We start from the raw sequence: 27,291 nt of genomic DNA, 5'->3' as shown, positions 1-27,291 counted from the left end.
AGTTGCTCTCCAAGGTACTGAGGGGGGCGGAAGCCGTTGGTTAGACCGGGATGGGTGCAGACAGGGGGCGGGAGGGGTACCAAGGAGGAAAGGTGCCGATTTGGAGGCGGGGTGCCGAGCGAATAGAGGGGGCTGCTGAGCTAACAGAGAGGGGTGCTGGTGACGGGGTGATGAGCGAAGAGACAGGGGTGCTGATGAGGTGACGGAGTGGCGAGCGAAAAGAGAGGGGTGCTGATGACGGGGTGCTGAGCAAAGAAGGAGGAGGGGGCTCCGAGCGGAGAGGGGAGGTGCAGGGTGCAGAGAGGTGCTGAGCGCACCGGGGCAGCGAGGAGTGCACATTGGGGGCGTGGCGAGGGAAGGGTGCTCTGCGCTGTTATAGGGGTGTGCTGAGGTCCAGGATTCGGGTACTGAACCGAGACGGGGAGGCGTGCTTAAAGGGGGGGGGGTGTTCAGGGCGGCTATGAGGGCAACAACGTCTGAAGGGGGTTCTGAGCGCGGAACAGGGGGTGCAGTGATGGGGGTGGTGAGCCCGAGTGCTTAGATGGAGGGATGCTGAGGAGGGGTGCAAATGCGAGGGGGGTGCTGAGCGGAGAGGGGGGTGCTAAGGGCGCAGGGAATGTAGGTGAAAGAGGCGGGGTGGGTGCTGAGATGAGAGTGCTGAGCGCAGAGAGGTGCCTAGAAGAGGGTGTTAAGCGCCCAGAGGAAATGGTGCTGAGCGCTGAGGATTGTCCTGGATGGGTGCTGCGGGGTGGGTGTTGACAAGAAGGTGCTAAGCACCGAGTGGGAGAGGTGCCGAGGAGGGGGTGCTGCGCGCGTGGGGTAGAGGGTGCCTAGGAGAGGGTGTTAAGCGCTAGAGGTTGCCTTCTGAGCGCTAAGAGGCATGGATGTTGAGATGGGGTGGGAAGCGCAGAGAGGGTAAGGTGTAAAGCGCCTAGAGGCTCGTCCGGTGAGGGCAGGAAGAGGTGGGTGCCGAGATGAGGGTGCTGTGCGCGGAGAAGGAGGGATGTCGAGGATAGGCGGGAGGGGGGCGTGCTCGTTCCTTCAGTTGACGTCAAGCGGCTCCTTCCTTTCAGACGCAGATAGAATAATCCTCGGCGGCTCCTGCAGGTGGAGGCAGCTCAGACCGCACCGCAACTTCCAGAGGGGCTGGGGGCGGCCACCCGAGCTGAGCACCGCCTGGACCCGGACACCAGCCGAGCCAGACACGGAACAGCGCTGTGACGGAACAGGGGTCCGCGAAGAGCTGGAGGACGCCACCACACGCCGACCAAGACTAGACGAGCCTGGGACAGAATCCGAGCAGTGCTGGACCAGAGCCGGGGAAACTAGGGAACACCACCCGAGAGGAACCCCCACCACCCGGGCAGCAACTCAGCCTGGGACGGAGCCCGACCACTGCATGACCAGAACCGAGGTAGAACAACCCACCCTGGGACAGAAAATCGCCAGTACTGGGACAGACCTGGACACCGGGGTGTTGCAGGGTGACACCTGCCCGGAGAGAACACACACCAGCCAATCCAAGGCAACAACCGCATCTGTGCCACGTCCGGGCTATTGTCGGAGCAGGGCCCGGGAGCAGGGTGGACAGACTTCAGAGGGTGGAGTGAGCAGAGATTCGGAGAGCAGGCGTAAGTCTTACATTCAAGAATACAGCTGGGAGAAAGTACCCACTCCAGCGCTAGAAGAAACAGCCACTGGAACAGTAAAACTAACTTCGGATCCCAGAATCCAGCTGGAATAAAATACTTACTCTTGGGCCAGTAAAAAGGCCATTTTTGTGATGCTTAATACTGGAGTTTCCCTGTTTGAAAGTGCTCCATAAGTTTGCATCTTGTGGCATTGAAATACGTGCATAGTAAGGGGTGTGTCGAGGGTCACACGTTTAGTCCAAACAAGAAGCCGGGAAAAATAACTTCAGCCTACTAGTTCTGCCGCAACACAGAGCCAACTTCTGAGAACCGAGCCAGGCCTGTGTCGAAAAATATAACTCACGGACTACCAGAACCGACTTTTGTAGCCCAGAATCGAACTGGAGAAGCAAAGCCAAACTTCAACGAGCAGATAAGACTACTGGGTTACAGGCCCACCTAAAAGCAGACAGACCAACCTGAGACACCAGAACCAACTCTTGGACCTCTTGCTCAAACTAGGAGCAGACACCATCATCTGGACCAATGAAACAACTCCGGGACAACAGCTAAAAGCAGACACCGGGTCTTTAGCAGGCAGCACTCCCGGGTATTAAATCAAGATCAAAGCAGGGCACCAAGCTTGGACCAACAGAACCAAACCCTGGACCGAATAATCCAACTGAAGGGAGGCACCCAAACCGAAGTGCCAAAAATCAACCCTTGCTACGCAGATTTCAATCACTTTAACACCAGTGATATGTAGGCTGGAACAATCAACTTCTTGAACACTGAATCCAACTGGAAGGACAACACTGCCAAGCTTGAAACACCTGTGTGACCGCAGATCCACCGGAAAGCAGAAAGCATCTGGGCCTGAAGACCCATCTCCTGCACCCCTGACTTCAGCTGGAAGCAGACAGACAAACCACAACCAGCACCTGCCCACTGACTACTGCTGGAAGTAGGCAGCAAACCCGAGCCAGCACCATCTACTCCTGGAATAAATTAATACAGCTTAGGGAAATTGAACTGAGCTTGAAAAACCAAAAGTGAAAAGACCCCTGAGTGAGAGAGAACCACCTCAAGGGGAGGCCAATACACCAATAGAGCGGGAGAACTTGTGTTTGTAGAGTTAGGAGGCTGAGAGTGAAGGGAATAGAAATGAAAGTGATGTTCTGACTAGGTGGCCGTCTAGCGGGGGACAGGGTGGATGGTGTCAGGAACTTCAGAGAGGACAAGGGAAATAACTCAGTAGCTGGGTATTGTAGCAAGCCAAGGGGTTGCCATACGTTGGGGCTGGAGAGGCCACCTGGATAATCTCTAGAGAGGACCAGGCATGAGTCAGAACCATACCTGTGTCCAGGCTCATGGCAGGTGTTCAGGAGAAAAGAACAAGGCCTGCCTTTAAACTAACCCTTTAATAGAGATACAGGTGTGGGTTCAGAATAAAGCTAAATCGGTATCAGAAGTGGCTGCATGAAAGACAGAGACCTGAGCACCCACTGGGACCACACTAGATCTCAGCCAATAGGTGAAGGGCTTATAGAAGCGCTATGAGTAGGGTTAAGCCAAGACTGGATCAGAACTGAGCGTGTGATCAAGGGTAGAGATGTTCACACAGGAGGGAATCAAGTGGGTCAAAACCATGACAAGGGAGGGTCTTTAGAGACACATTCATGATAGAAACCAACTTACCCAGCTGAGCCACAACCAAGCTTGTGATGGGTCTGTATACAGTTGCTTGGAGTTCAACCCATCCTGGTCGTATCCAAGTCTGTGATGGGTGTCTAGAGCCAAGCGTAGGGCAGAACCCAACCAGAGGAAGACCGATCCTGTGGCCACAGCTGAGTTAGGTAGATTTTTCTGATGGGTCCCAGGCAACTGCGAGCGTGGTGTCCAATTTGTGTCTTCTGAAATAACTGCCTTATAAGTGACATATATTTCATAAGGAAGCAAAGTTTCAAGGGTGGCAGATAGAAAACTGGACTTGTGTTGGAATAAAAATATCCAACCACATCTGAGCCTGTGCACACTGTCCCTGGGGAGGAATGGGCCGAAGTCAGAGAGGAAAGAAAGAAGAGCGATGGAGGCCAATGGACCCACAACATGATTCATGCACACGCCAGGTGTATCAGCCATCACCCTAGCTTTGTGAACATAGAAGGCACCGTTATGGCTGCTGAGAACCTCTCAGCTGCATCTGCAAGATGGTGAGAAAAGGTTGTGTGTCTGCTCTGCTTGACTACTTTGGCTGTTGCCGCTTTGCTTCAAGCCTGAGTGATAATTCTTCTCTGAATCACCCAAAAGTTGGTGAATTGAAGCCTACGTTTAATGCCTAGTCCACGTATGAGCCACCTATGTCTGAACCACACTCTGTGAGCCGAAGGAAGAAAAATGCATTCTCCCTCCCCATGGCGATATGGCATATAGATCCCTCACGAGTAGAGTCGGTTCAGCTCCCCACCGGCTAACCAGGAGGTTCCTTTTCATCTTCACCTTGTCCCTGTCCTGCACTTACTTGTGCTACAGCCTCATCTTCTGCTGCGACCACATCATGGAAGGCCGCGGCTATGAGGACCGCAGCTGCCTCCTAGTCCAGAACGCTGGCAGCAAGAAACTTCTGCAGAAGTCAACGGCATGCACTCTGTCAGGATTGGTCAAGGAGACACAACCTCAAGAGGTCAGTCCAACTCCTGAGGGCAAGGAAAGGAGGCCCTCCGAAGAAGGAGGGAGTGATCAGGACCTCAGTACTCGAACTGGACCTGTACGGACCATCCCAAAGACCACGGAACAAGAGTCGAAGTTCAACAACAACACCACCATACCTAAATTGGGGAATAAGCGGCTGCCCCAGGCCATCATCGTTGGGGTAAAGAAAGGTGGGACTCGTGCAGTGCTGGAGTTTATTCGGGTGCATCCGGACGTCAGGGCTATGGGGACTGAACCCCATTTTTTCGACAGGAACTTTGACAAAGGGTTGGACTGGTACAGGTATGTAAAATCTAGTCCAATTTGCTTTCTTTTTGAGGTTTCTTAACGATGAGCAAAAATGACTGAGTGTGAGGACACTGTGTTGAGTGAAGCGCTCTGAAGCGGCTTCCGGTGGCAATGGGCACATTACAAATCATTCATAACTTGACATAGTTACACAAGTGATTGCTGGGTCTGCGCTAGAAGAGCTTAATGAGCTGTTAGGTATCAATCCTGGGGGATAATTGTAAGCAAACTGGGGACTATGATGGATAGAAAGAGTAAAAGCACTGAATGTATTTAGCTCATCATTGCTGTGTCTCCTGAGATGGTCTCTGAATATTTTGGGCTGATCCAGGCACAGTGCCCACAGGTAATCATGGATTATAGGGTTTGGAAGTAGGGTCTGGTGCTTAGTGGGCTAATGTGTTCACTGTAGAGGCCTGTGTTCAACCTCATGGTCACAGGTTCAAATCCCAGTGGGTCCACTCAGCCTTTCATCCTTCTGAGGTCAATAAAATGAGTACCATTGTGTTGGGTCCAATAAATATCTGTTATTCAGCACCAAGATACCCTTGAGTGAACATGCACTTTACAAATACTTGTGTTATAGTATGTTAAGTTCACATAACCTGAAACAGATGATATATATGGGGTGAACCCACAATTTGTTCAAGAGCAGTTCTGCAAATTTTGAGGTGATCATTGCACCATCTGAAAGAAGTCCCAGAATGCATTAGGGTGTTCATTAAAGTGAGTCATAAAGTAGTCTCATATTGTATTTTTCAAAGATTTTATACAGATATACATACATACATACAACTGAACCCCCAAAGTTGCCAATCTCACAGCAATTCGATGGAGAACAAGAGAGATAATTGACAGCATGGACATGTTGATCACAGAGGTACCTTTCTCATCGTACAGAACGCTGGTGCATTATGGTACCTGTAACCATCTCTTGGCCATAGCTGTAGCACAATGGTCACACTGCTGTGGTCTGGTCCGAACTCCCCTCCCACCTTAGTAGTCTTCTCCAATCTCCGGTAGGTGTTTCCGTATCCTCTTGCCAGGAACCCCATATTTTTGACGACTGCTTCATGATAAGTACACAACATTTTCAGTTTGCATGCACCAATCCATGTTTTATTTGTCCTGCTTCAATCTGGGGTTTGTTGTGTTCCCCACAACTTCACAATATATCTTTGGGCAGCCATTATTGCTATATTACAAAACATTCATGCATACCTCAACATTTTCTGGCCCTCTACGGTTCCAGGCAATTCACCCATAAATTCAAGTCCAGCTCAACTCTCAAGGTTTATGGGAGGAATTCATGCTTGCCCACCTAGAACTTCCTAAGCTGCGGACAAACCCACATGGTATGCACCTGTGTTCTGTCTTGTCGAGACCCCTGAAGGCATCTATTGTCCTCAGCCTTCCCCATTTTGAACAGTCTGGTTCCGGTGTAGTACTTCCGGTATAGTATTTTTAATTGAATCAGCCCGCAGCTGATCTCCTATTATTATTGATTGACCATTTGCAGACTTCTTTAAATAATCTTTGAATATGTTGGCTTCACGATTGACATCTGTCCAGAATATGTTGGGGTGATCAATGGAATGCAGGTTGAAGACACTAGAGGATGGATAGGGCTTATCTAGAAATGTTTGAAGCTGGGGGCTTGATTGACATCGTGCTGGGAGGGAATCTTCTTAGGATCCATGATTCAGCTGGGGATGAGGGGCAGTGTCCACATGAGGAGAAGAGCAGTAGATCAATATGGTCACCATAGATGCACCACCGAGTTAAAGTTCATGTATCTTCCCAGAGGTGAATCATGAGAAGCTACTAAGGCCACCATTCTAGGTGTGAGGTCCGTGATTCAGCTGGGGATGAGGGGCAGTGGCCGAGCAGAGAGAGCAGCGGTAGATCAATTGATGGTTATTGTCACCATAGATATATCATCGAGTCGAAGTCCATGTATCTTAACAGACGTGAATCATGAGAAGCTACTAAGGCCACCATTCTAGGTGTGAGGTCCGTGATTCAGCCAGGGATAAGGGGGGCAGTGTCCGCGCGGAGAGAGCAGCAGTAGATCAATTGATGGTTATTGTCACCATAGATGTATCATCGAGTCGAAGTCCATGTATCTTCCCAGACGTGAATCATGAGAAGCTACTAAGGCCACCATTCTAGGTGTGAGGTCCGTGATTCAGCCAGGGATAAGGGGGGGCAGTGTCCGCGCGGAGAGAGCAGCAGTAGATCAATAGATGGTTATTGTCACCATAGATGTATCATCGAGTCGAAGTCCATGTATCTTCCCAGACGTGAATGATGAGAAGCTACTAAGGCCACCATTCTAGGTGTGAGGTCCGTGATTCAGCCAGGGATAAGGGGGGCAGTGTCCACGCGGAGAGAGCAGCAGTAGATCAATTGATGGTTATTGTCACCATAGATGTATCATCGAGTCGAAGTCCATGTATCTTCCCAGACGTGAATCATGAGAAGCTACTAAGGCCACCATTCTAGGTGTGAGGTCCGTGATTCAGCCAGGGATAAGGGGGGGCAGTGTCCGCGCGGAGAGAGCAGCAGTAGATCAATTGATGGTTATTGTCACCATAGATGTATCATCAAGTCGAAGTCCATGTATCTTACTAGAGCTGAATCATGAGGCACTACTAAGGCCATCAATGTAGGTGGTCTTGCTAGTTTCTATGAGGCCGGTGAGAGCAGTTGTCAGTCCCATTGGAACTATGAGATCTGCAGGAACTCCACGGATATGTTTATTTTCACACAGACATTTCACCGTTGAAATCTCACTGTGAAAATCTGTGGAGAAATGAGGAATTATCAGGGAATCAGACCCAGAATTGCTGATCCCCATGTAAATCCTCAGTTCTCGAGGGACCTGGAGAGTGCCACTGCTAATCCCCCAGTATCTCTAGTCCTCTGGAATTACTCATACTGCCGGTATTAATGACTCCGATGACAGCCGAGGTTACCAGGATAATTAACGCGCCACTCGTAATGAGGGTCTTAGTCTCCATAGCACTATTAGGTGCCAGGTGCAGGGCAGTGTTTCAATGCAATTACATTTTACGCCAGCATTTGTCTTTATTGAGCAGTGCAAAAACAATATTAACAAGGAGTTGCTCAGACAAAAACGAGATCTTGCACATCCCGATCCGTGCAAATAACACAGCACCGATGTGCTCTGAAATAGGCTATCAAGGTCCCTACAACAGCACAACCCACTAGGAAGCCGCAGACACACACAACTGTCCTTTTTTGACAGAACACTGCACACAGCACTGAGGTGTAACTCAAAATGACAGGGCCCCGAGCAGAATGGGTGAGGGGCCCCTGAGTATCCCATACCTTACAGATATTCATTGGCCCTTAGGTGAATAGGGACTCCTGAAAGCTTGGAAGCTCTGACACAGGACAGCTGTGACCTACAGCTGGGTGTCACCATGATCACAACAGCGGGGGAAACAACCTTTACAACGCAGTCATTACATTGCACATCTTTACAACGCAGTCATTACAACGCAACATCCTTTACATCGCATGCCATACAACGCAGCCATTAGATCGCATGTTACTACAATGCATACCATTACAACGCATACCATTACAACACATAGTTTTTACCCTTACACTATCCAACACTTACCCTACTGTTGCACTCACTGGAGTGGGAAAAGTAATTTGTAACCATACACTATCCAATACTTACCCTACTGTTGCACTCACTGGAGTGGGAATAGTAATTTTTACCCCTACACTATCCAACACTTACCTTACCTGCAGTGTAATGGTATGCATTGCAATGGTATGCGTTGTAACGGTATAATGCGATGTAATGGAATGCATTGTACATGTAGTTTCTTAAAATGCCCTGTGATGGCATGCGATGTAAAATCATGCATTGATGGATGTTGCGATGTAAAAACTGCATTGTAAAGGCATTTGTTGTAAATGTTTGCGTTGTAACGAGTACTATTCAACAGCGGACTCCGACAGGACTTTACTAAACTGCCCAGCTCGGTGATCTGCCTTGTGTGTACCTGCATTCACTGTGCGTCCGTCACAGTCCTTTATTAACCCCTTCCATGCGCATGACGGAACCACGCCGTCATGAGCCACGGGCGGCGTGTGTTCATGACGGCGTGGTTCCGTCATGCTGTGGCCGCTCCGCCCACGCGGCACTGATTCATCGTATGTGCGGGCGAATTATTGAGTGGGCAGAGTCGTGACGGAACCACGCTGTCATGAGCACAGCTCGCCCGTGACTCATGACGGCGTGGTTCCGTCACGCTCATGGCGGCGCCGCGCTCACCCTGCACCCCCCCAGCGCCGCGGCGGAATTAGCGCCGCGGGCAAGGAGTTAAGTGGCATAACAAACGAGACTCCCCCCGTGCAAAGTACATGAAGGGAGCCCCCCACTCTCTGGACCCAGTCAGGAGCTCTCAGCCTATGGCACCGTCGCCCGTGCAAATTACCTGAGGAGCCGGGAGCAGCCAGTGGTGTTGTAAAACTTGAGGTGGCCCCACTGCAAAGTACATGAAGGGAGCCCCCCACGCTCTGGACCCAGTCAGGAGCTCTCAGCCCAGGGCACCGTCGCCCGTGCACATTACCTGAGGAGCCGGGAGCAGCCAGTGGTGTAATGAAACTTGAGGTGGCCCCACTGCAAAGTACATGAAGGGAGCCCCCCACGCTCCGGACCCAGTCGGGAGCTCTCAGCCCAGGGGACCATACAACAGTGCCAGAGGGGCCCCATGGAGCTCGCCTGCAGGGCTGCGGGGGCTAATGTTACGCCTCTGCCTTTACTGCATCAGGTAAAGGTGTGCCCACCTCTCCTTAAGGAGATCTGTCTCATGAACTCACCGCCTCCTGCAAAGAACTCTCGTCATTTCTAAAAGGATTGATAGCGACTCGAAAACAGCTTTTAGGTCATACCTTTAGTGCATCAGGGGGAGAATGCCAATGCCTCACCCTGGAGCTAGGGTGTGAAAAAAGATACAAAAAAGCACTGATCCCAGCAAAGTGAAAAGCACAATGGAAGAGAGGCAGGAGAAGAGACACGGAGAAGGGGACGAGTGACGGAGGGACATACCGGGACGGGGGAGGAAAAGGAACCGAGAACTAGATTATAGAGAGGTCCCTGCCTCTCTCGCAGCTCCCCTCTGTCTCTCTCATATTTTATTCACAGCGTTCCCTGCGCGTCATCTCTTCTGTATCCCACCAGCACGTCATTTACATCTGTCAGTTTCGCTTTTCCATTCCCGTAGTCTATATCTCCGTTCCTCTCCCTCTCTCAATCTCTCTCTCTTTTCTTGCTTTTACTTGTTGCCTCTGCCCGAGTGTCTTTGGTCATCCCAGCCTCTTTCTCTCCTTGTTTTCTGTCTCTGCCTCTTCCTGTCTTGCAGCCACTCTAATCCAGCTACCCCACTGTATCAGTCGACCTGTCTCTCTTCCGCTCTTTCTCTCACTCTTGCACCCTCTTCTTCTCTTTTCTTCTTTCTTCCTCTCTCTCCCCCTCACTCTTCATCCCCCATTCAGCCACACTTTGCTTCTTTTTCTTTCTAACACGCTCTTTCTCTTTTCGTTCTGTCTTTTTTTCTAGCTTCATGTCTCACCTTTTGTCTCTAACCCCCCTCTCCTTCTGTGTCTCCTATCTCTCTCCCGCGCTGTCCTACTCTCTATCTCTTTCCCTCTGAGCTCAGTCGCTCTCGTTTTCTCCTTCAACCTTTTCCTCTCCCATTCAGCCTGCTTCTACTCTTTTTTTCTGCCTTTTTTCTGTCCCAAGTCTGTCATGTTGTGTTTACATCTCTCGCTGAAGCTATTTTTTTCGTTTTTACTCTCTGTCCACTTTTCCCAGTCTCTCCCTCTCTCTCTCTTTCATTTTAGCATTCTCTCCATACAATTCATGTTCTAAGAGACTGAATTCAGGTTTTGACACTCTACAGTAATTGGATTATGGGGTGCAGGGACCCCAAATAAGAAAACGTATTTACTGACCGATGTGTGCATTTAATGTGCTTAGTACTGGGTCATAGAATCATCACATTGGAAAAAGTGTGTGGAAGGACATTGTCAACTTCTGACAACTCGACGAAGGAGTCTGACAGGCTGAGTATTAATTCCATTTCATAGGCTGTGTCCCTGCACATATACAGATTTGTTTGCGCTCTCAGGGTCAAAGGAACATATAGAGAACGTTGAGCAAAGGCTGTTTGAAGCGTAATGTGTAGTATGCAGTAAAGGAACCATAGAGCAGAACATGAATTCCTTTATAGCCCTCTCAGGTACCATACAGCTTCATTTTTGCATCATCTGCTAGGGGGTGTTTTATTCCTTATAATACTTCCAGCCCACGGTCTCCTGCTCCAAACCACAGAACGGTGTTTGAGGTGCTGAATCTGAGTGAAATATATGAACTGATGAAGACAAAGTGTCAGTGGAGAGGAATTACCTAAATTCAGAGCCTCTCCACTATCCACTCCGCCCTGATAGAGTATTTCATTCCGCTATGACACCCAGGAGACGGCACAAGTCAATCATTGAATCTCTTGGAAATAACCCTCCCAACCTTAGGACCACAGGGAAGGTCCTCTCATTCTATTCACCACACTAGAGACCACTCCTTTGAGCTCTGTCCCTGTCAATGAATGACAAGGACACCCCACCCCACCCCACCCCCAATCATAATATTAAGAGGACTCGTCTCTCCACCACATAACTCAGCTAAAAAACATCACCTCTGTCCATCTCACAACTTTAAGGAGAGCCCCTCCCATCCATAATAAAACCACAGGGAAAACACTGCTATGACTTCTGAAAATCACAAACAACTTACCTCTTCTATCATAAAAGAATTGCAATCGTTACAACGCATGCGTTTTCTACACATGCCATTACAACGCAAGTTGTTACAACGATGCATTGTTACATCGCATGCCATTACAACGCAAGTCGTTACAACGACTTGCTGTAGGAGGGGCGCCGGAGTTTGGAATAGTATAATTTACTATTCCCACTCCAGTGTGTGCAACAGTAGGGAAGGTGCTGGATTGAAAATCCAACACCTTCTGCCCCCTACAGTAAGTCGTTGTAATGACTTGCGTTGTAATGGCATGTGATGTAACAACACGTCATTGTAACGACTTGCATTGTAATGGCATGCAATGTATCACATGCGTTGTAAATGATGTTTCCCATCATAAAACCCAAGGAAAATAAACTTGTTTTCTGCCAAAAACGAAGAAAGCAACAACTCTCTCTGATCACTGAGACCCAGGAGGGTTTCTAATTCTTATCATGCAAACCGAGGGAAGAAAACTTTTTTCTAGCAAAGCAAACACTTTCAATGTCAGGGAAGAATAAATGAAACTTATCCTTGAACTTCTGGAAAGCGAGCCTCTTTTCCATCACAGAAACAGAGGAAAGAACATCTCTTGCTCTCTACCAACAAACAACTACGGGGAAAACATCTCTCTCATCCCAAAACAAAAACAAATAACAGCAACCCATCATGGAATCCCTGCGAAAGTATCTCTCTCCCATGACAGAGTCCCAGGATGAAGCATCACTCCCCCGCCCAAAAATATGAGATGATGACTTTTCTCTGTTAACAAAACATAAGGAAAGCATCCCTCTGCCATTTAAAAACCATCAATGGAAGACTTAAGGGCCTGATTACGAGTTTGGCAGTCCTCCTGTCGGCCCGCTCCACCGCGGCGACAGGAGGACCGCCAAGTCCATAGTGAGCCTGCCCACTGGATTACAATATAACCCATGGCGGGCAGGTGGTGCTGCGGCGGTCTCACGGCAGTGGTCTGTTAGGCTCCTAGGAGAGCCTTAGTAGCAGACCGCCTTCGTGAGAGTTCCTGCTGCATGTTCCTACACGGTGCGGCATGCTCCGTGTTGTGCATACCTTACTGTGCAGAAACTGGCATGTAATTCCAGAGGGGCATAACATGTGCCCCCCTGCATGCACCCCCAGGCCTAGCACCCCCAGGCCTAGAAGAGGCAGGGTGTCAGTTGCCTTTCCACCACCCTTTTCATGATGGGCTCACCGCCATGAAACGGGCGTTGGACAGACAACTCAATATGCTTGGTGGTGCTGCAGCGACACCACCAGCATATTACTGCTCCTGACCGATGTGCCACCGCCACAGGATTCTGGATCGCGGTGGACGCAGTGTCCTGTGGCAGTCCGGCTACCCCACTCAGATTACTGCAGGCAGGTCTGCAGTGGTGGCGGTGGTCAGACCACCAGCGCTAGTACGTATACGTAATTAGGCCCTTGGGAAAGATGTAGGGTGGGTCATTGCACAGAGGACCCTAGTGCCACACCGGTACACAGAAGTACATTCTTTATTACAGGCTAGACCCTAGTTATAGCCACAGTTTCCTAGTTCATGTCAGGGTGTCATTCAACTGATTTAATTGCCGGGGGCTCCCCAGCAAACACTCCACAGCAGTCTGTGCATGATCACATTATCCCAGGATACAACCCTAAATGTTGCACAGCATGCCCACATAGCCAAATCATACATGACGCACCATGTCACACCACCTTCCCATCATGGAACAATTTCTCATGATCATTTCACACACAATAAGCTTCACTCTCATCAAAGAACACCAAGAAAGATATATCTGTTAGATCAAAAACTCTATGGAAGAGCACCTCGCTCCCTCACAAAGTCTGAGAAGAGCAATCTTTCTCCCATCATAGAACCCTAATGAGAGCCTCTATCCCATTCCATTAAATAACACCGGGCAATGCTCATCTCAGCCATTTGGAAAACACATGAATGACCATTTCACAGAACCACAGGGCGGAACATTACAGAAACATAAGGAAGAAAAACCCTGCCTCAAAATGCAACCTCAGAGGGAATCTCCCTTACTTTATGGTAATACTAGAACATCACTTCTTTCCACTGTAAAACTCTGAGATCAACACCTCTGTTTGGATGTTTCTCATTCTTGCTATTTTACTGCAGTCAGAGATCCAAAGTGAAAACAAGCATTGGCCATGACACAAATCTTGAATAGAGCACCCTTCTATAATCGGAAATGCCATAGAAAAACGACCCTCTCACGTTGAAAATTGAAAAATCATCCACTGAAAAGTACCCATACACACCTTAAATTTCAAGGTCAGAACATCCTTCTACCATCATAGATTCCCTAAACTGAGCACCTCTCTACCATTAGAGATTTTTAGGAAAAGAGTACCCCTCTTCTGGGATTAGAGTACTGTTCTACCATCAGAGATCCACAGGGAAATAGCACCTCTCTACCATCATAAATCTTCAGGGAAAGAATATTCTTCTATTGTCAGAGATCTTCATGAAGAGTAGTCTCCTACCATCACAGATCTACAGGGAACAAATACCCTTCTGTAATCAAAGATATTCAGGGTTAGAGTGTCCTTATACCATCTGAGATCTTCATAAAAGATTACCCCTCTCCCATCATAGATCTTCATGGAAGATTACCCCTGTGCCATCAGAGATCTTCATGGAAGATTACCCCTCTCCCATCATAGATCTTCATGGAATATTACCCCTCTGCCATCAGAGATCTTCATGGAAGATTACCCCTCTGCCATCAGAGACCTTCATGGAAGATTACCCCTCTCCCATCATAGATCTTCATGGAAGATTATGCTGCTCCCATCAGAGATTTTCACGGAAGAATACCTCTCTCCCATCAGAGATCTTCATGGAAGATTACACCGCTCCCACCAGAGATCTACAGGGAACAAATACCCTTCTATAATCAAAGATATTCAGGGTTAGAGTGTCCTTATACCATCTGAGATCTTCATGAAAGACTACCCCTCTCTCATCATAGATCTTCATGGAAGATTACCCCTCTGCCATCAGAGATCTTCATGGAAGATTACCCCTCTCCCATCATAGATCTTCATGGAAGATTACCCCTGTGCCATCAGAGATCTTCATGGAAGATTACCCCTCTCCCATCATAGATCTTCATGGAATATTACCCCTCTGCCATCAGAGATCTTCATGGAAGATTACCCCTCTGCCATCAGAGACCTTCATGGAAGATTACCCCTCTCCCATCATAGATCTTCATGGAAGATTATGCTGCTCCCATCAGAGATTTTCACGGAAGAATATCTCTCTCCCATCAGAGATTTTCACGGAAGAATACCTCTCTCCCATCAGAGATCTTCATGGAAGATTACACCGCTCCCACCAGAGATCTACAGGGAACAAATACCCTTCTATAATCAAAGATATTCAGGGTTAGAGTGTCCTTATACCATCTGAGATCTTCATGAAAGACTACCCCTCTCTCATCATAGATCTTCATGGAAGATTACCCCTCTGCCATCAGAGATCTTCATGGAAGATTACCCCTCTCCCATCATAGATCTTCATGGAAGATTTCCCTGCTCCCATCAGAGATCTTCATGGAAGATTACCCCTCTCCCATCATAGATCTTCATGGAAGATTACCCCTCTGCCACTAGAGATCTTCATGGAAGATTACCCCGCTCCCATCAGAGACCTTCATGGAAGATTACCCCTCTCCCATCATAGATCTTCATGGAAGATTATGCTGCTCCCATCAGAGATTTTCACGGAAGAATACCTCTCTCCCATCAGAGATCTTCATGAAAGACTACCCCTCTCCCATCAGAGATCTTCATGGAAGAATACCTCTCTCCCATCAGAGATCTTCATGGAAGATCACCCCTCTCCCATCATAGATCTTCATGGAAGATTACCCCTCTACCATCAATGATCTTCATGAAGAATACCTCTCTCCCATCAGAGATATTCATGGAAGATTACCCCTCTCCCATCAGAGATATTCATGGAAGAATACCACTCTCCCATCAGAGATCTTCATGAAAGACTATCCCACTCCCATCAGAGATCTTAATGAAAGATTACCCCTCTCCCATCAGAGATCTTCATGAAAAGTATCCATTTATCATCAGAGATCTTCATGAAAGACTACTGCTCTCCCATCAGAGATCTCCATGAAAGATTACCCGGCTCCCATCAGAGATCTTCATGGAAGATTACCCCTCCATCATCAGAGATCTCCCTGAAAGATTACCCCGCTCCCATCAGAGATCTTCATGAAAAGTATCCATGTATCATCAGAGATCTTCATGAAAGGCTACCGCTCTCCCATCAGAGATCTCCATGAAAGATTACACCGCTCCCATCAGAAATCTTCATGGAAGATTACCCCTCCATCATCAGAGATCTCCATGAAAGACTACCCCTCTCCCATCAGAGGTCTTCATGGAAGATCACCCCTGTTCTGTTAGAGATCTTCATGGAATATTGCCCTACTACAGCAGAGAGCTTCATGAAAGATTACCCCTCTCCCATGAGAGATCTTCATAGGAGATTGCCCCTCTCCCATGACAGATCTTCATAGGAGATTGCCCCTCTCCCATCTGAGATCTTCTTGAAAAGTATCCATCTATCATCAGAGATCTTTATGACGGGTCACCTTCTACAATCAAATATTTTCAGGGTATGGTACTCCTCTCCCATCAGAGATCTTCATACGGATTATTTACACATCACCAGACATCTTCAAAGAAAGAGTGTACCTCTGCAATCAGAAAGCAATCCTGTACCATTGGGGACATTAGGAGAAAAGCATCTTTTCTCCATCAGATGTGCCTTTGAAAGACAACACTCTACATTCAGAGATCCTTAGCAAGAGAGTTGTACTACCTTCACTGATCCACTTGGGGAAGAGGTGTGGCACCGTGGACAGGGCGACTTATGCTGGAATCTGGGGCTCACGGTTCGATCACCGGCGGCAGGTCAGCCCAGCACCATGTGCCTCTGGGCAATAGCTTACTTAATCTTGATGACGGCCCCCAGCGCCGGGATGCCTTTGGGTAGCTGTTCGCGCTTTACAAATACTGGATTTCCATTTACTTGGCAGGCTATCTCTTTTCCATTGAAGATCCGCTAGTAAGAGCATCCATCTCCAGATCTCACAGAAGAACACCCCTTTACCATCAGAGATCCTTCCAGAAGAACACATTCTATAGTCAGAGATCCCCAGTATATCACCCATTCACCATCACAGAAGGCCAGAGAATTCTTTATTCTTGTTTGATGTTTACTTCTAATTGAAATGTGCAACAAGTGGCAGCTTCCATGTAAACATACAATAAAAATGCATGCGGATCTATAACAAGTAGAGATGTCCATAAGCATTCATTAAATGCGGGTAGTACTCTCCTACAATCAGAGATCCCCAATGAAAACACTAATTTACAATTTTGGATACCCAGAGCCCAGCATCTCCTCTGACATCAGAGAGCCTAGGAACAGAACCTATCTATTATGAGAGATACCCAAAAAGAGCATCCTTCTCGCATTATACAGTCCCAGGGCCTATCACTGTAGAACTATCGCCTTCTTCCATCACATATCACACGGCGAAGCACCCCACTATCATCTGATGTCCTCAAGGTAGAACATACCTATAAAAGCAAGCATATCTACAAGAGAAAGGGCGCAAATTGTGGACTGCATGTACCATGATGCAAAGGAAAAATCCTTTATGGGATCTGATGTAGTGTCTGGTCAAACTCTTTCCCTGCCCAAACTGATTTTCATGACCTCCTCTACCAGTTATCACACATTCCTAATGTTCCTTTTTTGTAAAAATTGCATTACGGCTCATTGATTACACTTCACCCTGCCCAAGCTGGAGAGTATGGCCTGAGCCAGAGAGTATGGCCCGAGGTTGTTTAGGGTGTTGCATCCCCCCAAGAAATGTATTATTTAATAAGTATTGAAGTACAGGAGCTTTCATGGTGTCTGTCGGATTTCAGCTGGGATTTTTAAATACTCACTCAGACAAAAACACACACATACACTCTCGTCTCTGTTTTGAAGGTCTTAAAACATGGTTATTTCACAAAGCACTGTGCTAAGTACCCCGCATCATCCACACTCCTTTCCCTTTCCACTGGTCCTTAAGCCCCCCTCATGCGTTGCTTCTCCTATAATGAATATGATAAAATGCATGGGTAATTGTCAGAAAATCTGAAGCTCACGCCCTCCCTTAATCTTACTGACCAATGTACCCCCTGGAGATATTCCTTACCCTAGGAGACTGCGCGGTGTGGTCTTAGGACGCTGGTTCAATTTGTATCATGTTTCATAAGATCTGGTGTAACTAGACTATGGATATTAAACCATAATGATATGCCAGGGTTCCATACGAATCAATCAATCGATCAATCAATCGGTATATGTAGAGCACGCTAATCACCCCGAGGGGTGTCCACACCCGAGATAACATCAAATGCCGCGTTGCCGAGCAGTTTGCACTGGTCTGAGCAACTTTGCAGTGATGTTTGCATCACAGGGCAGATGAAAAGTGGGTTTTGTGGAACAAGACATCGTTAAAACACAATTTCGCATTAATTTGCAGGTGCACGTGACAGTTAAAGGCAGGGGGCAAGGGACTGCCGGCCTGAACCAGTGCAAATGTGTCTGTCACCTGCACAAAACTGTCTGGCGCTGTTTACGTTTGTGTGACCTAGCTCCAGATGTTGCAGAGATTCTCTGGTAAAACGTCAGCAAAAAATATTGCTTCGAAACAGCAAAAATATTTATGCTACAAAAAGCAGTGTTAACAACCAGAATGTTGCTATTAAATTAAATTTGCTGGCAAATGTGTCAGCATTTCTGTTAGGAATATGCGACAGAATGCACCTTTGAATGGTCTATGAAGACAGTCTGAGGTCTATTGCTGGAATTTTTTCACCAAAATGTTCCTTACAAAGTCGTCGGCAAAAGTCAAAGCTGCAAATGTTCTAAATCCTCTATAAAGTAAATTAACAAATACGCTGCTCTTGAATGTGCTGTTAAAGGCAACTATTTCCTGAAACATTTGTGTACCAATGTATGTGTTGGAAAATTGTACTAAAAAATGTCTGTATCCATAACATAGTGCAGGCGGGAACATGGCCTAGAAAGTCCGTCTGGACTGACCTTTTTTGGGGCTAATCAAAAGAGATTTAGTTATGGTTTATCTCCTTCTGTAATGGCACAGACGAGTTGAAAAACGATAGAATGGAATGCATCACAATTACACTCCAGTGGATCACATTTATTTATTTGCACGCATCATTTGTCTATTAACTGGAAAAGGGGCCTCTCGCGTCAGGCATTGCTAATACTCAGCGAGTGACGCTTTCTGACAACCAAACACTTTTTGTACCCCAGAGGGATGACTGAAGAGATGAAGGAAATGCGGGTTGGTCAGTTGGCGGCCTGGCAAGCCCTGCTTGCTAGGGAAGTGGCATACAAATGGCTTCTAGTCTTACACTGGCATGTGCAGCTTACTAGTCTGCCAGGGGCACCGGGCACTACCCCACTAGGACTCACTGGGCTGGAGCATATTTGACTATGGAAGCTTCTAGAAGAATAAGAGGGGCCTGAGACTAGGACTGGCTGAAATGTTTTTACACAGGTAAAATGTTGCAAACTTCATGTTACAGAAATTTGTGCAAAAAATCTCTGTGGGAACAGTGAAACCGAGGCCAAGAGACATTTCCTCTTTGAACCTGCCTTCTAGTGGTATCTCGTGTGACTTCTGAACGTGGCATATAGCCAGGCACTCAAATGTTACCTGAGATAATTGCAAGTACATTATACAACATTTTCCATAAATTGGTTTATTTTTTTTTCAATTTAACCAAAAATCATAAAAGTTGCTTCCGCGGCAAACCCTGAAATCCGTCACTTACCTGTAGAAGGACACCAGGTGAAACCTTTATATTAATTTACTAATAGTTTTTCTGCTCTTTTGCTGTAAAAGTCAAAGAAAACGTTTCACTTGGCCCAGCCCAACTATGAGATAAATTTTTGTAGGCAATGTAAGAAAGAACACAGTAAAATTAGGCAAACAAAATTTCACAACAGCTTCACCCCCACTTACAATGTACAAACGTTGCGACTTCTTTTTGTGCAAATATTTTGCACGTTTCCCAAGTCAGTTAGAAGGAAGGGAACTTAACCTGCCCCTGGTGTAAATGTGCAGACTCTCTTCCCGCTTGTGGAGCGGTCATCACCACGTACTTATCCGAATTTGGATTGGTTTATAAATCTATAGTAAGCAACAGAACATGTTCTTGTTGAAGCCTCCCTTAAGAGAGGACATAAAGCGCTTCGTACCTTCATGGAACATGGCATGTGACAGGTCGGGCTACGATGAAATGGAAAGAAAGACAAACAAAAAGTGCGATAAAATCCACATGACATGATATTGTTCTCCCCACAATGTGTAGACCGAGTATGACCGTACTTAAGTCTCCACGCAGGAGATCTGGTGTCCGCACTAGAGTATTGATAAGTGATTTCCATTCGGAGATATGTTGGCACAAGTTGTAAAGTTTCTAGATAATTGTGTAGAGAGCTGGAGGGTTTCAGGATTACTTCTTTAGTAATATGAATGAGTGAATGAATGAATGAATGAAAAAAATACTTTTATTTGATTTGGTTAACATCATAAAAGGGCGGCACGACCGTTAATGTACATAAATCATCTTCAGTAACTAGTAATAGCTACCTTTAGATTCTGGGTTGTGAAGGAATGAAGCCCAGCCCTGCTTCAGGTTGTATTCCAAATAAAAATAGATATTTAAGGACGGAGGGGTTATTTTTAGGATTCCTGCACTACAGCAAGGGCAGATGAAGTTATACATCAGATAAAGGGCCACAAGGTGTCTGCTGTTACGACATCACTAGTCACACAACTGTTGGTGACCAAAAGGAGGAGTAAGGAGAAAAGGCGGAGTTCCTCCAGATGAACTCTAAATAGGCACAAGGAGAAAAGGCTGAATTCCTGAATGAGGGATGGTGCAGTGCAAGCCATTTTATACTCCAAGCTTAGTAACCAGTCATAAAATGTAAACCATAATCCCTAAACTATATTAGATTGGAATAAAAATACTGAATTCACCTAGAAACGCAATTTGAAAAGTTTATAACACTTTAGTAATTCCGACGGCAAGACACCAGAAGCTAGAATGTTTTCAGGCTCGAAATTAAGAAGGGGCATATCTACAAGGTCAGGCGATAATTATCACTCAGCGCTCTTAGCGCGAGGATAATTATCGCCGGCCAACTCTGAATTTTATCGCGGAAATAGCGTGCTATCAGCAACGCTTATCTCCAAAGCGATAAAATTCAGAGCACAAGCTGCCAATTGTGCGATTATCGCTGGAAATCCAGCGATAATCGCACAAGGTTTGGCGAAACCTTGCTGATAGGGCCTCACAAACTTAGCCATGATATCCACCTTACATAGGATATCATGGCTAAGACAGTTTTGAAGCAGGCGTAAGGAAAGTAGCGATAACAGAGGTTATCGCTACTTTACTTGTCACTCTGCAGGTTAGCGTGCCAATTGATAATTGGAGAAATGTCGCTTAGCGACATTTCTCCAGTTATGTCAGGGCAGGAATGCCCACTTTGCATCTCATTAGAGATGCAAAGCTGGGCATTGGGGGAAAGGGCGATAATGCAAGGATTCACGCGATAGCGTGACCTTAATGATATAGCGTTATAGCGTTTATCATCGCCTTGTAGATATGCCCCGAAGTGCGTAACGAAAAAATAAATCCGAGGGCAGGCCATGTCAACCTTGGTACCCAGAGTATAGAACAAGATGCTCTCTGACATCAGAACTGCGCCGACCCTCCTGCGGTTCAGGATGAAACTGAAGGCAGTCTTCGAGGATCACCCTCCGAGCACTAGAAACCTAACTTTTGCCTGGCTTGTAAAATGACTGCATCCTTCTTCGGGCCTGGACCATCGCCCCCAGACAGGTTTGCACTATATACATACAAACATCACACTCAAGGGTATGGAACCAACGCAAAAACTCATCTTTACACTAATCCCAACCATAGGATTCCCGGCGCCGGTAGCAGATCAGCGCAGCACCATGTGACTCTGGGCAATAGCTCGCTTAATCTTCCCGACGGCCCCCAGTGCCTTGACACCCTCGGGTAATTGTTTGCGCTTTACAAATACTGGACATAAGCATTGGATTAACCTCAGGTTGAAAGTCCTGGCCCTAAGCCTGATGCTAACATTTAGTAGAAGCCTAGCACTGAGTCCTGAGAATAACCCTGGACCTACCCACAGCAGCTCTTACTGTAGGGAAGAACATTATAGCTTACTTCAAGGAATCTGTGCATCACTGCACTAAAGCATTAAAAGTGTGCAAAACATCAGAATACTGTTTTGATAATTAACATTGTTTACCAGGATTTTAAATTACAGCAGTGTTGGTAAACGACTTAAAATGTAGTTTCAACATAAATTATTTCATACTTAAAATATTACAAATTTACAATGTAATTGTATGGGACCTTTAGTTGTATCTGTTATGGCCGCAGGAATGTCACCTATGCCACATAATTGCCCCCCCCCCTTTTGCAGACATGGACAAATATAATAAATAGCCCTCAAGCCTTCAGTGGCGCCCTCTGCTGGCTGGTGTACCGGGCACTCCTTGCGATTACCTTGTACTGGAAGAGCCGCCTCTGCGTGGAGCTGGATTGTAGAGTTTTTTTGTCAAATTTAAAAAAGAAATCGTCCTTTAAATCACCCATAATCATGTCCTCCTGCCCCACCAACCCTGCTAGTTGCTAATGCTACCCTGTGCCCCACACACACACATGGCACCTCCTTCCAACCCTACCAATGTGTGTTCATAAATAGTATTTTTTAATCCGTCTTCTGATGCCCCAGTCCCATAGAGCCAATCTTCTGCCCCCACAATACCCTGTCTGTCCTACCCCCTAAAACACTCAGTTTAGCAAGCCCCTCCTCCTTTCATCTGCACCTTATGTGTTCAACCTTTTTTGTTTTTTTAATGTTTGTTCAATCGATGATACATCAGAGTGCCAGAGACAGTCTGAAATGCAGAAGTGGAATGGGAACCCCAAAACGGTGTCCCTCTGGCTAGTTCCGTCTGGATCTTCTATTCATCGATAAAGGGTTTCCTCTGTAAAGAAGCATTCTTCGATTTCAGTATCTAGTCCCTTTCCAATACAGTGTTCCAAGGCGGCCACTTTTGTCTAAACTGGCTTTTTGGACTAATGGGGAGCTAGACAAGATCCATCCATGCATCCATCTAGCCAACCACCCACCCACCCACTCATCCATCCACCGACTGAAACCCATTCCATCCATCCATCCATCCATCTATCCAACCACCCACCCACTCATCCATCCACCGACTGAAACCCATCCCATCCATCCATCCATCCATCTATCCAACCACCCACCCACTCATCCATCCACCCACTGAAACCCATCCCATCCATCCATCCCATCTTATCTATCTATCTATCTATCTATCTATCTATCTATCTATCTATCTATCTATCTATCTATCTATCTATCTATCTATCTATCTATCTATCTATCTATCTATCTATCTATCTATCTACATTCCTTCCTCCAATATTTGGTATGTCAGGTTAGAGAACATACCTTGTCCTATCTACATGCACCTTGTTCCCTGCTTCTGGACCTATGCCACCCCCAGTGACGTAGGCTTTCCATCTGCCGGTCGCGCTTGTAACTTCCTGGGACTAAAGTGTTGCTTATGTGAAACTGAATCATAGTAGAGGGTGAGGCTCACTCCAGGGCTTTGGACTTTGCCCGACTTGGACAGTCTGGTTTTCATATGAAGTGGCCATGGCGGCTGGATCAATGTGTCAGAGCTCTGTGGGGTCGACGACCACCCGTTTAGGTTAGGTGTAGTTCTGGCAGGCCATGCTTGAATTCATCTATGCATGAACGACCCTCATGTTTGGCTGATTATCTGCTGACGCAGGCTATTGCCTGTGGTAGACAATGTTTGTTTGCAAGCTACAAATCTTTATATTGATGCCAATGTAGTTAAACGTTGCTGTTGAGCCTGCATCGAAACGATGATGTAGGGGTGACCTGAACACAAGTAAAGATGAAAAGACAGATAGAAATCTGTAGGTTGTAAGATAGTTCGAGTAATGTAGCTGTGCAACTGGACTTGACCTGCTATCACCAACCTTATATTTTCCAAAAGAAATCATAATAAACATGCATCGGTATACACACGGGCTGTTGTTCTTCATACCGTTCAAGACACAGTTGACATGTTGCCTCCACCCACCGCACGCGCGCAGTCACATAGGAAGTGCACTTCAGTGCCAGGACTGGCTTGTCTGGGCTGATGGGTTACTCCTTTGATGTTACATTTTTATATATCTGCATAGTTTGCTTATTGAATATGTTTGCAAAAAAAGGCATTAAACTAAAAACAAATTTAAAGAATGCATGTTTCTTGGGCCAGGCCTATTGTCTTTACCAGTGCTTGATTATAATTTATAATATGCATGACATCTTCAGTCATTTTTACCTTGCACTTCGTTCAATCCATCCCAGCCTTCCACATCCCTGTATATGGTCAGTGATGTACAATGGCACTGAATACACGTGCTCTGATTGGACAGACCTTCCAGGCTCATACAGGAGACCTGCTGTTCAGGCCACAGAAGCCTTATAGGTTCAGGAAGCAGACATGAATATCCCAGGTTACAGCAATCTTACAGGCGCTGGCCTGGGACAGCAGCGATGCTAAAAATCTATCAATGTAGAGGGAACGCCTCCCTCTGTATCATACAACAGAGGCCTCTAGCACAAAGGAAATTAGATGCCAACACCAGATTACCATTTTCAGAAAATATTCACAAATGCTAGGTTTTCACTTTTCAAAAATTGCTTGGTATTTGTGCCACATGTGCAGCAGTTTCTGAGACAGACACCGCCCTCTAGTGGATGAGCAGCAAATGCGAGGTGTTGGCAGGTGTATATATAACACGTCTGGCCACCTTACGCCAGGGTTGCCCCTTTTAAACTAGAGACGAGTACAATATTCCAGAGGAGGCCACAGAACTGCCAGAGAAGCTCGTGAAATGACAATACTAGGGACATGCAGCATACACTTGGGGAGGCCACAGGCAGAGCAGATAGGCCCCCCCAACAGGGTAGGGTTTGCCTGTGGAATAGCTTGGTTGCCCACCAAAGACCATGCATGCCTCCACTTGCCAGTGAAGGCCACCGTACCCAGGGGTGCCCTACTGAGCCCCGGCTCCTGTTCTGCTGCAGGTCCTGTCATGCTTCTGACGGCCCCACGCTCACACCAATATTTTTTACTAGAAGTTCAGTGCCAGCAGCATCTCCAGTCGTCACGGCGCGGTGATTGGTTGTAACGATGTGACTGGCAGTGTATGAGTGCGCGTGGCTGTCACTGTGCGCGCGTGGCTGTCTGTGGGTGCGCGTGCCTGTCTCTTGTTTGCGCGTGGCAGTCTGTGAGTGCGCGTGGCTGTCTGTGTGTGCGCGTGCTGCGAGGGAGCCGTCAGTCGCTGTCTGGCTTTGGGACATGGTTGCGCAGTGCCTGTTAGACAGGTGGGAGCCATGCAGCCATTCTGTTTCTTCCTCACCCCCTTCGAAGGTGGAGAAGTCTGCAAAAGGGTCATGGAGCGCATACCCTGTCACACATGATACGTGACTCTCCCCTCCAAACACGAGCCCTCCGTAGGTTCCATCCTCCACGTGCCCTGTTATGCACAGGTGTAACATAACTCGGGCCTATCCTTGAGCTAGAGCTGGGCTGCCCCTGGCAGGCACCTCGCTGATATCCGGCTTCGGTGCTGTAAATCCTCTATGTAATTGCTCACCTACTTCTGTGCTATCTTTTCAGCCCCAACAACTTGACATTTCCGCCTCCTGCTCTGTAACCTTGGCAGGCGCTCTAGGAAAGCATTAGCTCCTCTTATGTCTGGTGGCCTCGTGACTCAGACACCATCACAGAACCACAAACCACCTCCCTGCAGACACCTCGACTGCCAGCAAGTGTGTACTGCACGTCAACCCTCAGCATCTGTAACCTGAGCGCCTGGCGGTCAGACATGGGCAGGGCTGGCCAGCGCACCCCCTCCAGTCCAAAAGGAGAGGGGGGGGTCTATCCTTTGGAAGAAAGGGCATGAGGCGAGCGGGGTGGAGGGTCATGGGCACGAGGTCTGCAAGCACCTTCACCCACTTTTGGAAATGATTCCCCTGCATTAAAGCCTTGGCAGCCGCGGTCGGTAGTAGGAGTAACTGCAGGGCGGTGACGTGGGGAGGGGGAGGGGCAGGGTGGGGGGTAGTAAAGTATGGGTTACGGAGGTTTACAGGTAAGTTAACAAATAAATTAATAAAACGAATTTCGTTGCGTGCACAGCATCGCATTTGGGGATGCAGTGCACGCAACAAAATTCGTTTTTATTAATTTATATGTTAACTTACCTGTAAACCACCATAATCCATAGTTTACTACCCCCCACCCTGCCCCTCCCCCTCCCCACGTCACTGCCCTGCAGTTACTCCTACTACCGACCGCGGCTGAGCCTTGGTATTTCTGGCTCTGCTTGTGATGGCGCGGAGCCCACAGTCAGAGGAGGCGTCCGGGAGAAGCAGCGTCTCACTACAGCACGCAGAGGCGGGGAGGGGAGGGAGTGCGCTGAGCGAGAGGCCGATCTCTGGAGTGTGCACGGATAGACAGTGCCGGATAGCAGTGCTTGATAACAGTGCCGGAGAGACAGTGCTGGATAGCAGTGCTGGATAGACAGTGCCGGAGAGACAGTGCTGGATAGCAGTGCTGGACAGACAGGGCTGGATAGCAGTGCTGGATAGACAGTGCCGGATAGCAGTGCTTGATAACAGTGCCGGAGAGACAGTGCTGGATAGCAGTGCCGGATAGACAGTGCCGGAGAGACAGTGCTGGATAGCAGTGCTGGACAGACAGGGCTGGATAGCAGTGCTGGATAGACAGTGCTGGATAGACAGGGCTGGATAGACAGTGCCGGAGAGACAGTGCTCGATAGCAGTGCTGGACAGACAGGGCTGGATAGCAGTGCTGGATAGACAGTGCCGGATAGACAGGGCTGGATAGCAGTGCTGGATAGACAGTGCCGGAGAGACAGTGCTGGATAGCAGTGCTGGACAGACAGGTCTGGATAGCAGTGCTGGATAGACAGTGCCGGATAGACAGTGCCGGATAGACAGGGCTGGATAGCAGTGCTGGATAGACAGTGCTGGATAGCAGTGCTGGATAGCAGTGCCGGATAGACAGTGCCGGATAGATAGTGCTGGAAAGCAGTGCCGGAGAGACAGTGCTGGATAGCAGTGCTGGATACGAGTGCTGGATAGCAGTGCTGGATAGACAGTGCCGGATAGACAGTGCTGGATAGCAGTGCCGGATAGACAGTGCTGGATAGCAGTGCTGGATAGCAGTGCTGGATAGACAGTGCTGGATAGCAGTGCTGGATAGCAGTGCTGGATAGACAGTGCTGGATAGCAGTGCTGGATAGCAGTGCCGGATAGACAGTGCTGGATAGCAGTGCCGGATAGACAGTGCTGGATAGCAGTGCCGGATAGACAGTGCTGGATAGCAGTGTCTATCCAGTACTGCTATCCAACACTGCTATTCAGGATACATAAATAACAAAAACAACTTTATTAAAAATCACATCTCGAAGGGTAAGTCTGTTCCAGTGGGGACCGAACTGCCTTGGCAAGGGTTCTCCTAATGTCTCAGC

The 27,291-nt window shown here is 47.6% G+C and overlaps 1 protein-coding gene across 1 annotated transcript in view; it reads left to right on the top strand.

Annotated features, from left to right (window-relative positions):
- Positions 1-1,076: 1,076 nt before the first annotated feature.
- The window catches only part of HS3ST2 (heparan sulfate-glucosamine 3-sulfotransferase 2), a 229,684-nt gene continuing 203,469 nt past the window's right edge, over positions 1,077-27,291 (top strand). Inside the window, exon 1 of the mRNA XM_085629507.1 lies at positions 1,077-4,625. Within this exon, the coding sequence (XP_085485633.1) occupies positions 4,054-4,625 (572 nt within the window). The 5' untranslated portion in view covers positions 1,077-4,053. The remainder of the gene's footprint in view (positions 4,626-27,291) is intronic.

This window comes from Triturus cristatus, chromosome 10, assembly GCF_964204655.1.
Source record: "Triturus cristatus chromosome 10, aTriCri1.1, whole genome shotgun sequence".
Classification (NCBI taxonomy): domain Eukaryota; kingdom Metazoa; phylum Chordata; class Amphibia; order Caudata; family Salamandridae; genus Triturus; species Triturus cristatus.
This window is presented reverse-complemented; position numbering and strand designations above follow the sequence as displayed.